This window comes from Excalfactoria chinensis, chromosome 2 (genome assembly GCF_039878825.1).
Source record: "Excalfactoria chinensis isolate bCotChi1 chromosome 2, bCotChi1.hap2, whole genome shotgun sequence".
Classification (NCBI taxonomy): domain Eukaryota; kingdom Metazoa; phylum Chordata; class Aves; order Galliformes; family Phasianidae; genus Excalfactoria; species Excalfactoria chinensis.
The window spans coordinates 106,057,199-106,069,767 of record NC_092826.1 but is presented as its reverse complement, the minus strand read 5'-3'; the positions used below and the strand labels follow the sequence as shown (position 1 = coordinate 106,069,767).

General features: G+C 41.1%; 1 protein-coding gene across 3 annotated transcripts in view; it reads right to left on the bottom strand.

Annotated features, from left to right (window-relative positions):
• PALS2 (protein associated with LIN7 2, MAGUK p55 family member) overlaps positions 1–12,569 on the bottom strand; it is a 55,124-nt gene that overhangs the window by 21,817 nt on the left and 20,738 nt on the right. Inside the window, exons 1-2 of one of the 3 annotated variants that reach the window (XM_072327966.1) lie at positions 9,070–9,177; positions 5,404–5,522 (exon numbers count right to left, since the gene is read on the bottom strand). In XM_072327966.1, coding sequence (XP_072184067.1) covers positions 5,404–5,520 — 117 coding nt within the window. In that variant the 5' untranslated portion in view covers positions 5,521–5,522; positions 9,070–9,177. Of the gene's footprint in view, positions 1–5,403; positions 5,526–9,069; positions 9,178–12,569 lie in introns of those variants that run through there. The other 2 variants (XM_072327965.1, XM_072327964.1) reach the window with 2 other exon arrangements.

The following is a 12,569-nucleotide window of genomic DNA, read 5'->3' as shown; positions in this document are numbered from 1 at the left end:
CATTCTGAGGAAGTCTTCCCCAGAACCAGAGAATACTGAGTGGCAGGGAGTGTGGAGAGGCTTTGAGGAGACTTTAAAAAGGCAGACATCTTCAGTGTCATGGAACTTTACTCCTGAACACTTGAAGAATCCTGAGAGCTTGATCGCATATTTGAGGCAGGAATGTTGCGGCACAGGCAGATCTCAGGAGGCACAAATGACTTGGGGCCTGGCTAATGCTTATTGGGCCTTATTCAATTTTGAAGCTGAGAGAGAGAGTCTCAGATCTGAAAAGGCAGAGAGGGAAACAGTGTTTGAAGCTGAGAGAGAGAGTCTCAGAGCTGAGATGGAGAGTCTCAGAGCTGAGAGAAATGACCTCCTATATCAGCGTGACACCCTCCTGTCCGAACTTGATGCTTTCTGGTCCAGGCAAGACGCACCCCAGTCTGTGAGAGACGCCCTTCGGTCTGAACGAGATGCCCTCTGGTCCAAGCGTGACACTCTCCAGTCTGAGTGTGACACCCTCCAGTCTGGACATGACACTCTCCAATCCGAGTGCAATGCCCTCCAGTCTGAGCACGACGCCCTCCAGTCCGAGCGCAACAACCTCTGGTCAGAGCAAGGCTCCTTCCCAAGCCCAGACAAGGTAGCCTGTAGCGGAGCAGCGCAATCCCAAGCGGACAACACCGGTCTCGGCTCCCCCGGTGGGTCTGTTCCATATCTGGAAGGGGTTGGTGCGCTTCCGGGCTGAGCAGGCACCTGCCGCTATGCCGCGCTGCCCCCATCCAGCCCGCTAGGCCCGGCTGTCCGGCATGAGGGGTGGCCTTAGATGTGGCTGAACGGGAGAGGTGGCCAATGCTTCATCTTTATACTGACTCATGGATGGTGGCAAATGCCTTATGGGTGGTTGCAGCAGTGGGAACAAGACAACTGGCAACGACGAAGAGGTAAACCTATTTGGGCTGCTGAACTGTGGAAAGACATTGCTGCCCAAATAAGAAACATTGTTGTAAAGGTGCGCCATGTAGATGCTCACGTGCCTAAAAGTAAGGCTACTGAAGAACATCAAAATAACCATCAGGTTGATCGAGCTGCCAAAACTGAGGTGGCTCAAATAGACTTGGACTGGCAGAACAAGACTGAATTATTCCTAGCTCGATGGGCCCATGAGACCTCAGGCCATCAAGCAACAGATGCAACATACAAGTGGTCCAGAGACCGAGGGGTGGACTTAATTATGCATGCTATTGCTCAGGTCATTCATGACTGTGAAATATGCGCCATAATTAAACAAGCCAAGAGGATGAAAACTTTTTGGGGGGAAGGGCGATGGCAAAAATATAAATATGGGGAGGCATGGTAGATTGATTATATCACCTTGCCATGATCTCGCAATGGTAAGCGTTATGTGCTCACCATGGTGGAGGCAACCACTGGGTGGCTTGAAACATACGCAGTACCCCATGCTACCGCCCAAAATACCATATTAGGGCTGGAGAAGCAAGTTCTATGGAGGCATGGTACTCCAGACACTGCCCCAGCAGTTCCACTCCTATCCCTGTCACCTGGGCAAGAAGCAGGAGCTCATGGTGAGGATGGTGTGGATGTGCCAAGTGAGCCACCCCGCAGTGAGGGGGGTCATCCCGCAGCCACGAGGCCTGGGTTCACTGTTCCCCTATGAGGGTTTGGAGCTGAACTCTCCAGGCCAGGATGTGAAGCTGCTGGCACTATCGTGTGCCCCGGTGGTGCGGTGGTAGAAGTGCTACTTGCAACGCCGGAGGTCCGGGTTCAAATTCCCTGTGGCGCAAGTGGTAGAAGTGCCGCTCTGCTACACAGAAGTCTCGAATCCCGGGAGTTGGACTCAGTGATCTCTAAGGTCCCTTCCAACTCGCACAATACTGTGATACTATGATCACTTGCTGGGGAGTTTCTTGATGAGCCTCTCCTTGATGTTTCTGTCCCACTGGAGGGAACAGATACTTGGAGGATGGCCATACCACCAGCAGTGATGCTGGTCTGCTTCTCCCCTCTGCTTATGCTCTGGGCTCCTGCCTGACATCCAGATTGATGTAGACAGAGGAGGACAGTCCCGAGAAGTCCTCCGTGCAGCAGCCCTGTAGCTTAGGGAAAGGATGAGTGCACCTTGATGTGGGGGAGGCCCCACTAGTGCTGCCTTTCCCCTTTTTCTCCCTCCACCGTTATCATGTTCCTCTTTCCGGCAGTTTTGCCATTTTCTCGAGTTAGTAAATAATAGTGTGTTAAGTTACGGAGTTTTATTTTCAGCTTATGGATTTGCATGAAATAGATATAAGTTGTTAAGAAAATAAGGTTGCTGATTACTCACAACTATATATGTGTGTGTGTGTGTGTAATAAGCATAATGTAATGATGTAGAATAAGGGGTGGAATGTCATGGTTTTGCAATTTTGTAATTTTGCTATCAGTATTCCACATCATAACATCATGTTAAGCATAGATAATTTTGACGAATCTGCTGCTCACAGAAAGAAGACTACATGTCCCAGGGAGCACCACGGTCAGTCATATGACCAGGACTATATAATCTCACTTCAGTGCTGGACTCGCGCTCTTGGATCCTGCCAGCCAGGGGGAGAGCCGTGTGGGAGCGTTCCAGCCGTTTCGCCTAGAGTTACAGTAGGCCTCTCGGTTTCGGGACTCACTCTCTCTTATTTTACTTGATTTGTTAGCCTTAATTCCAATTATATTGCATTATATTGTGTTATTCTGTATTCCGATATAGTATTTAGTAAAATAGTGTGCCTCCTTAGATCGCTGCCGCTGTATTTATTTTCTCTTTCCTTGTTTTCTTTTCCTTTTGGGATAGCGGCCCTGCAGGCCGTCTATACCCCTGTCATGGGTGCCGGTAGATTTTAGGGTAACCTATGACAATAACGTAATTAAGTTTCAAGTAAATGGTACTTCTAAATTTTAAACTTTTTAATTAATTTCTTGGTGCACCCCTTTCAGTGGGGAAACAGGAACAATTACACGTAGTCTAACCTGTGCATTTTGTCTTTGTAACTGCTGAAGGATTCTGTGTCCTTAACAATGTGACATGACAAACTTTATAAGCAGCACCTGTCAGATATGCTTGCTACTGTCTGGGATGGAAGTCTGGGGTTTAATGCAGAAGGAATCACTAAAAAAGAATGTGAGTGTGGTCATGCCATATGGACTCAGTTAAAACTTCATCATTCTTGAGAAAGCCAGTTTATAGTTAAGATCGTGTCTGCTCCCATTACAAACACTTTTTTATTTTAACATCCGCCAGTTAAGTTCCTGCTAGTTAAATGTTACATTATAATTGGACAATTACAAACTCTTGGGAATTATTGGAAAACTACAAATTCTTTGCAGTGAACGTTTTCTTCATGACAAATATTATAAATGAAGTATGTAACAGATTCTACAGCTGGAAACAACTCTAACTGGCAAAATGCTTTAACTTAACTCCAGTAAAGTTAGCACACAAATTTTCCCCTCTGAAGTTCTCCCACCAACAGACACTTCCACTGTTTCTATTTTTATTCCCACGCGACTTCTTCAACTTGTAACCAATGTTTCAGAGCAGTGCGACGGCGTGCTCTTCTTGCCCTGTCCAACTTGACTTTCATTTGTCCTACCCCTGCTTGAGTGATAAACACCATGGATGGTTGTGATGGTTGCATCTGACTTCAGCAGATGTCCACCAGTGGCAATCGTGATGGATGAAACAGGTTATGAAGGCTGCATCTGGCTGAGAACACATTGATGGGAAATAAAACAAAATAGCCAAGGGATAATTTGAGCTATTTGCCCACCCAACAACTGCGCTAGTCTATGTTTGACTCAAGACAAATCTGAAAGAAACTAACATCTGTAGTCAGTATGTAAATATGAGTAATCAGTCATTCTACTCCATAAATAATGAGCAGCCCAAGAGCCTGTTGAGCCCTCCTGCATGGCAGCTGGCTGCATGAAATGATCTGTCTTCACGTAGGGACAGTTTTGGAGGGTACCGCTGCTGCAGAGACCCCTCACAGCATCGAGAGATTCCTTGCTGCTACAAACCCTCTGTAGGTGAAGGGCAGTTTGCTAAGTTTATATCATAGATTGATTGTACACACATAAACCACTGATAAAGACTGGGGCTAGGAATGAATTCAGCCACACCTAGATTCCTTACCTCTGTAGTTCAAGGAGTTTAGAAAACTAGGGGATCCACCCTGAACCTCAAGACTCAATGGAAGATTTTCTTGGACGAGTGTGTTTAACCTTATCTTCTATGAATTAAATAATCAAGTGTACCTTGAAATCACAAACCCCATTAAATCCCCATTTTATTTAAATCCCTATTTCATATCAATAAACGGATTGCTGCTTCTCTCTTCTGAGTTGTGATCTGTTTGCAACTAACAGTTAAACTAAAGTGAATTCTTACACAAACTCTTATGTTTTCCTTCCCAGATTTTTATAGAGCAAAATCTGTACACAATGATCCTCCAGCTTCACAGACTATTTCCTGGCTGCCCACAGGGCATCACTTCAGATGTTTATTCATATTAAAGAGACAGCTATATTTCAGTTAACTGTTTTTTCTCATGTACGGAACTTATTTTTATGAAGAATAAGAAAGAATGCAAGTGCTGTTTGATATTTCTTATGATAAAATAAGCTATATTTTATCTTTACGGTCCAAAGAATTTTTGTCAACATCACCGTAGTTACTTATAAATGAATACTACCATCTATGAATAAAGTAGCTGTTGTAATGTAAGACCACAACTACGGTTAGCCCACTGCTGCCGATCAAAGGCCCGACTATTACTTTGAGATCTAGGAAAGGGCTTGGAGAGCATACTTCACTGGGTTGATCAGAAAGTCATTCCGAGCCATAAAGATGACTTGTTTATGCCATGGGGGAAAGAGGATTATTGCTCTCACTTTTCGTCTCTGGAAAAAGTGCTAGAAGACAAGGGATATACGTTTTGTGTGCAACAGGGGTCACAACACCATTGAAACCAAATACCTCTGATTTCAAGTATTTCAACATTGTTTTCATAAATAATTTTAACACATTACTACCAGAGTCTCCGAATTTTACTCCTTCCCGTAGATCTCCCACGTATCAATAAATCATTGTACGCAGAAATTATAGCAAATATGCTCTGTTTTCAAGAACACCTTTAAGCCTTCTAACAAGACAGACCATACATCAAAGCCACAGCTGACACCTCAATCCATACTCAGTGTACATGTAACATTATATATATCTATATATCTATATCTGTATCTATCTATATCTATAACTATATCTATCTATCTATCTATCTATCTATCTATCTATCTATCTATCTACCTATCTACCTATCATTACCAGTTACAGTATTTTCATATTCTACTCAAAGCAGGAAGCTGAAATACCTTAGCAAGCGATCTTACAATCGGGTTTTCCATGATTCCTTTGAGAAAAATCAGGTCTATTTCTTCAGCGCCTGTCGACGTCGGCAGATCAGTAAGGTTATCCAGTACCTGCTGCATGGCTGCTGACAAGAGAAAAAAAATGACAAAACCAGCTAAGAATTGAGTAAAATAGCCTTGGATAAATAGCAAATATTCAAGAAAACACCACAGTATTAGAATTCAAGATTTTAAACAGCTAACTACTGAGTGCAAGGGGACAGAATGGATCAACTACTATTCTTTTATTTGAAAGATGAAAATAAGATATCTATCCAAATCCTTAGCACCACAATCAACTTGAAGGACTGTTCTGGGCCTGAATTAAACATTAACCATTACTTAAAGACTGAGAAAAATCTCACGTATAAACTAGATACGCATAAAATCCAAATACAATGAAAGCAAGTAACTCGTGATAGTTTGGTTTCAGCTCCCCTTCATGGAAAGTTTTCAGCCCTCATACATACACCAAACAACTGTAAGTTTTAGAATGCTTCTATAGGCAGATGTCACTGCTTTTATAATGAGCACAACTTCAATTTATTTGTTTTTTTAAACCAATAATGTATTGCTAAGAAAGCTCTTGACAACACTTGTGTGCACTCCCAGCAGTCATTTACAGCCCACAGTTCTGACTTACTGCACTCTGGCACTAGGAGTAAGCGCTGCAAATGCTAGCACCAAGCTGGCTCCACAACACCAGGAAGTGTTATCTTAGAACTTGAAACATACTCTATTTGCATGGTTTTCCTAATGGAGATACTCCTGGCTATCAACAGCCCCACAAAGAACAACGGTGCTCAAAAAAAGCTCTGTGCCATAAATCCTACCATCCCCGCTGTCCCATCTCACAATGTCATGTATGAGGTGATGACAATTTATTGTATAACCGCATCCTTCAACCCTTTCATTTAAGATAGAATTGAACAAAACAGATCCTTTATGTGAGACAGCAGAGTCAGCACATTCACACGCTGCAGACTTCTCATGCATTTCAGAATGTGCGCAGTAGCCCTTTGCAGGCAGTTCCTAGGCTAACTTCAAGTCTGCAGAGACAGGAGTATGCCAGATCAGGCTCAGCACAAAAGGGGACACCACTGAAGAAAATTATAAAGTCCGTCACAAGGCAAATCATTTCTTTTTTACCTTTTCCAACACACAGTTTTAAATACACTCATCTTGTTAGCATTACCTCAGTAGTGAAATACCTACACTGTTTTGTTTTTACTGCTACACTGTCAAACTCTTGCAGAGTTCTGTTTGCATATTCAGACAGGCACATACTAAAGGCTACTAAAAAAGGCCTACTAAAAAATTTTCTGTTAACTCCCCAACAATAGTATTAGAACAAAATACTGTTAACTTCAATTCTCTGCATGTTGCGTAGCAGCATATGTCAAGATAATCAGAAAGCCTATATGCCCCCTCTCCCACACAAGAATTCACCCTTAGCTCTCCTCACTGCTTTATAATGAACGTTATTATGAAACACGGCAAAGTAAGAGAACAACAGCATTTCTCAACACCTACTTTCTAATTTGAATGTTTCATAGACAATTCCATTCCAAGAAAATACTTTCTGGCCGTACTTTCCCTCAAGTAGAGCTGACTTTTCAACAATCAAATCATCTTGTATGGTGCATTTTAAGTACAGCAGTGAATGTCAAAGAGACTTCTTTTTTTTTTAATGCTTTAACCACACTTCTCACTTCCAAAACATGAATCCTCCATGAAACCATGAGTAGGAAGAAAAGTGACACAGACTGTGCTTTCAGACTCTGAAGCAATACTATTCCTATGGTTTCAATAGGAGAAGTGCTGTTAGTGATCACACATTGGATAAAGTCACCAAACCAACCTGGAGATGTCCGCCTTCCTCAGGCCAAGTATGTCCTATATCTTGAGGAACTTAGTTACCAATGCGTAAGGCATTCCTTATATAGCTCCACATTAATAAACTGCTTCCTATGTAAGCCTTTCAGAATTCAGCCAATCTTAGATGATCAACTTTAAAACTAAAATCTCTACTAAAACACTGTCATCAAGTAGAAGCTGTTCAGAGCATCATTCATGCTTCACAAGAATGACTCTCAGCCTTTGTGCAGGATATTTTCAAGTGAATATTACATTTAATAATGGTTTCACAAACTCTACCATCAAAACTGCCAAAGCATCCTTTAGCGCTCTTGGAAGGCAGCAGACACCTTTATATACAATAATCCACAAAAGCAGACTTGCATTCCAGGTGCTCAAAACCCAAAACATTGCCATGAACCTGATGGTTGCCTTTTCTCATCCTAGTGCTCTCTAATGGTAAGAGCTCTCTTAGCTACAACAGTGATTCTTCAGTATTAGGCACAACAGAGATTTTGTGCCTGCTATCTACTAATGGTAACAAGATACCAGTCTTCATAAGGTTAACTCTTTACTGCTTTACATTCACCTGGTAAAAAAAGTTCAGAACATGAGCAAATGTTGTCATCAAGAGCATCTTCCAGCAGGAATCTTGTTTGTTGATATATATAAAAGGCAACAGCACACAGAGGCTTTCTGTGATGGACCAGAAGAAGCACGTTAATCTCATCTTTTCAATAATTATTATACAAGTCATAGACCAACTTCAACACACTCCATGTGGAATGATAACATTTGCTCATGTATGAAAATAGCTTTGAGAGCTTAAGCAACATATTTTCCTTCATATGCCTTAGATGTTCATACATGTACTTTCAAACAATTCGATCTATAAACAGAGCAGGGAGGAGAGGAAATAGAAAGACGCTTTGATAAATGTTTTTATATAGAGCTCCTTTTTATGTATCTATTTATCAGCATTTTGTCAACTTATTTCTAGGAAAAAGTCTTATTAATCCACAATCAACAGGAGATACACTGTTTCCAAGGTTAATTATAATGACCTTTCAAAGCAATGTAGGTACACACTGAATTTCAAGCAGCAGTCTTAACTGACACCTGAGTTCTTTTAGAAAAGTATCTTCTCTTTGGAGCAGCAGGAATCAAAGCTGAAGGCAAATAATCACAAAGGAAAGCTACAGTTAGGAGATATTGAGAAATAGGTGGAACTAAGGAATTTAGAGATCACCAAATCTAGATATCCTATCAAACGCTGCCTTTGAGCCTCCCATCTCTCCTCATGCTGTGCATCTGCCCTTGAAATGCTGACACAGGTTATTTGCTGGGAGAGGTGGGGGAGACAGGGAAAAAAGGTGAGTAGAACTTCTATGTAGACAGGCATTCAAGAACCAAGGCGAACAAGTAGAAAGCCTGGTAAGCCGTCAACTTGCATCAGCCAGGTTCTCAGGAGTGCTCCACATTGCTGAATATTTTGGTGTCCAACAAAAAAAAGAAGTGTCTGCTTTTCCTTTGGGGGATATATTAACTATGTCTCTTGTCTCTCACATTCCATCTTTTAAAGGAAACTGGTATATTAACTTTAAGAGCTGTACTGTTTACTTCCTTATCCCTCCAAATAGCAACCTTTTTGTATATTCTAAGAGCCATCCGGGTAAAACCTTAAATTTTCACCACAACAAAGGATTTGCTTTTGTGAGGATAACTGGTAATAAGAAGAAACGAGTAAGGATTACCGACATTACAAAAACACACCTTGACAGCAGCCTCCAGACAGAGCATCGGAACTGAGCAGCAGCAAGAGGCTTTCAGCTGAGACAAGGTGTTGAAGTAAAGGACTCTCAAGAAAAAGTACCAACAGAACAGAGCTTGAGATAGGACTCCTAAGAGAAAACGAGATTACAATGGGACATCCTCTGCTACAGCCCCTGGCTTAGTGACAGGGAAAAGACATGCACACCTAATTCCCACAATCAATTTTTCAAATAACATTTTCATAAACACTGGAAGTTTAAAGCCTGAAGCAAGACTCAGCAGGAGAGTACTACTCCATCGTGTACATGCACTGAACATTTTATTCCTACTGAACTGATGAGTCCGTGCTCAAAATAACCAGTTTGTCATTCAACCCCGTATCAAAAAGGGAAAAGGAGATGCACAGAGAAGGTGTGTTAACTGATCTTTGTAGTAGTTACCATGCATCCGCATGTCTAAGAACGAGGAAAATTAACTTATGAATACAGAATTCACTAACCAGAATTAACTCATCCCTAATTCACGTATGGCTCTTCAGATAACCAAAGGCAGACGCTTCAAAGGCTTAATCTACATGCTGCACCTTACAATAGTAAATTCAGATCAAATAGAAGTAGAAGTTACTGTGACAAACTCTTCCTAAGGAAAAAAAAAAGGTTTTCAACAATCTCTCAAGTGTGACTCTTCCATCAAATTTGATTTTTACTTTATCTTTTGGTGCCTAATTCTTGACTAGATTAAGTCTATGTAGAGGAAAAAGGAAGCATACATTTAAATAAATTTTCCAGATTTGCAGACAGAAGACAAATGTGTCACTCACTGGGGAAAATGAAAGCCTTGCAGAATGAATACTCTGCACAGATTTTTTAGCTTAATTTCATTTTATTATTCTCCAAGCTAACAAACGAACGGGGAATTAAAAGGAAATTGTGTAATATAATTAAATAAATGTATGCATAATTATTTTCCCATGACCCACTCGTTTGGATAGGGAGGTATGATAAATACCTCAAGGACTATTAGTGAGAGTAGCGGTGGAAATCTAGAAAGTTAGATTGAAGTCTTGTCACATATACAAGTTTGGAAACAATTTCTCGTGGGGAAATGAAATTCTTTTCAAGAGGGATACATCCAAAAGAAAAGTTTCATAAGACACCCAAATATGCACAGGAAAAAAAGAAACAAGAAAGAAGATTTATACTGCAGGTTATTCGGTTATCTGAACTGTCCGCTTCTCTCCCCATAGGAATACCACTGAACATGCTAACATTTTGAACTGGCACAAGTTATTCACTAACAGACTATTCATTAAGAATACCTGAAATATTAACTAGAAACAGAGGGCTTTGTCAGGGTAAGGTCCAGAAACCAGGGTAAGATATAATCTCCAGGACAGCACTGTGCAGTGAGCACACGGCATTGTGCTCTCATTGCCACAGCCAGCAGCCACACACACCAAGCAGAGAACAGATTCAGAAACAAGATAAGAGCTACACAACATACAACTACAATTTGGTCTCTCTGCTACAGTACAAATCGGTTACACAATGCCACACAAAGTATGCCTATGCTGTTACTGTTGTAGGGTACAGTGATGCTCTGAAGCATCCAAGACCAGCATGAGCTGTTTTCCAGGCAGGTAGCACTGGACTAACATGGCTGTAACCCTACTGATAACCCACTGAAGTTCTTCTGGACAGCACTCTGCTGTAACATCATGTGGGCACGTTTTCCAATCAGGACCCCTTCTTCATTCAGTAACGAGTGGACTTCCTCTAGAAACACAGCCAGGCTGTTTAATTAAGGAAGCTGCCGTCTGCAACATGCATACCATGACTGCAGAATCAGAGAAACGAATAGCGTATCTGGCAGTGAATTAGGAAAAGAAGAAAGAACAATCTAATCGTTAAGACTGAATGCTCCCCTGGAAACTTACAGCCCACTCACTGAATTTTTGCATGGAGAAAAGAAGTAACAAATGACTAGAGATGTTTTTGCTTTTGTTTTTCACTTCATTTCCTCAGCATCACCTGACAAGCAGAGACTAAACTATTTTAGCATAACTAGAAACAGAAGCTCAAGAAGCCCATACCCTTAACAAACCCAGCTCAAGTACATTTTACTTGCTCACTTTCTGTCATGGCTCTTACAGTCACAGGTCATGGGGGAAACAACACTTGCGCCTCCTAAATACTACAGCCCCACTTCTTTTGGGCTATTCAGCTCAGCTACAAAATGAAGAAGCACATGTTTTTTGATGAACAGATGGACCTCACAGCTGCAGCTTTTGGACAGAAGAGCAGTACTTTAAAATTATTTCAGTCAAGACAAAAAAAGGCACACACACGGCATCACACCTCCAAACCCAGCTGGATAAAAAGGCTATGTTCCATTTGCAGAGAAGTATCATGACCAACAACATGATACTGTCAACAGATAAACTTAGTACTGAGCAAGTTGTGATGGACCTTTTGTGAAGAACTGTAAAGAAATCATCTCAATCATAAAGTACAAAGGCAGTTGCCTTAATGTGAAGCTCACTGATGTTGATGTTTCAATGATAAGCCCATACAGGTGTTTAAATGATAGTAACACCAGAAAACTTGATAATACTCATTAGAGAAAGACCTATTGAATTTGCTTCTTTATTACGGCATTTTTTGCTACTGAAAGAGGTAGGAAGGCAGAAGATACCCTCTGAAAGGTTCAGGAGGTGCAATTATTTATTTAAAAAGAGAATTCACTTTTCCATTTTTCTGCTTACATAGCTTCCAATCTCCTCCAAAAATAAGCAGCATTTTCCAATGAATTAAAACATATCTGAATGTTTGAAAACAACAGTTACAAAAAATGATGACAAAAAAATAAATCTTTTCTCCCCAGAGGTATGTTCAGGAAAATAACAGAACACAAGAAAATACATTCTTTTACTGTGAGGGTGCTCAAACACTGAACAGGCAACTCAGAAAAGCTATGGAATCACCATCCCTGGAGATACTACCTTCAAATAAATGCTGGTAACTCATACTGATAACTACACTGAAAGACAGAAATCTCCGCTGTCTCCATGATATAAGAGGTCCCAGTTTGGCTCATTTATGGATGCCTGCATCTCCCTAGGGCATCTCAGGTGACACTGAAGAAGATGCACTGCAATTGGTGGCTTCGAGTGAATCGTAAGGTTTTTCACAACACTGAAAAAAAAAAAAAAAGAAGCAGACCTTTGCCTCCAAACCATTTATGGAATGATACTGAATTGCCAATATGCTGTTTTACAACTAAATCCTGTTCGTTACAAATGCAATGACTACAGTGAGTCTTTGCTGAATATCTGAACATCACCGCTGCCAGCAAATAAATTTACTTCCAAATTTCGGAGAAGATTACACGTTGCCCTAAATCTGTACAGCTTTTGTTCTAGCTGAATTTTCATGACCGTGTTAATCTTCCTGAAGGACAGTACTTAGAAAGGTGCCACGTTTTGAATTCAGTTCTGTTTC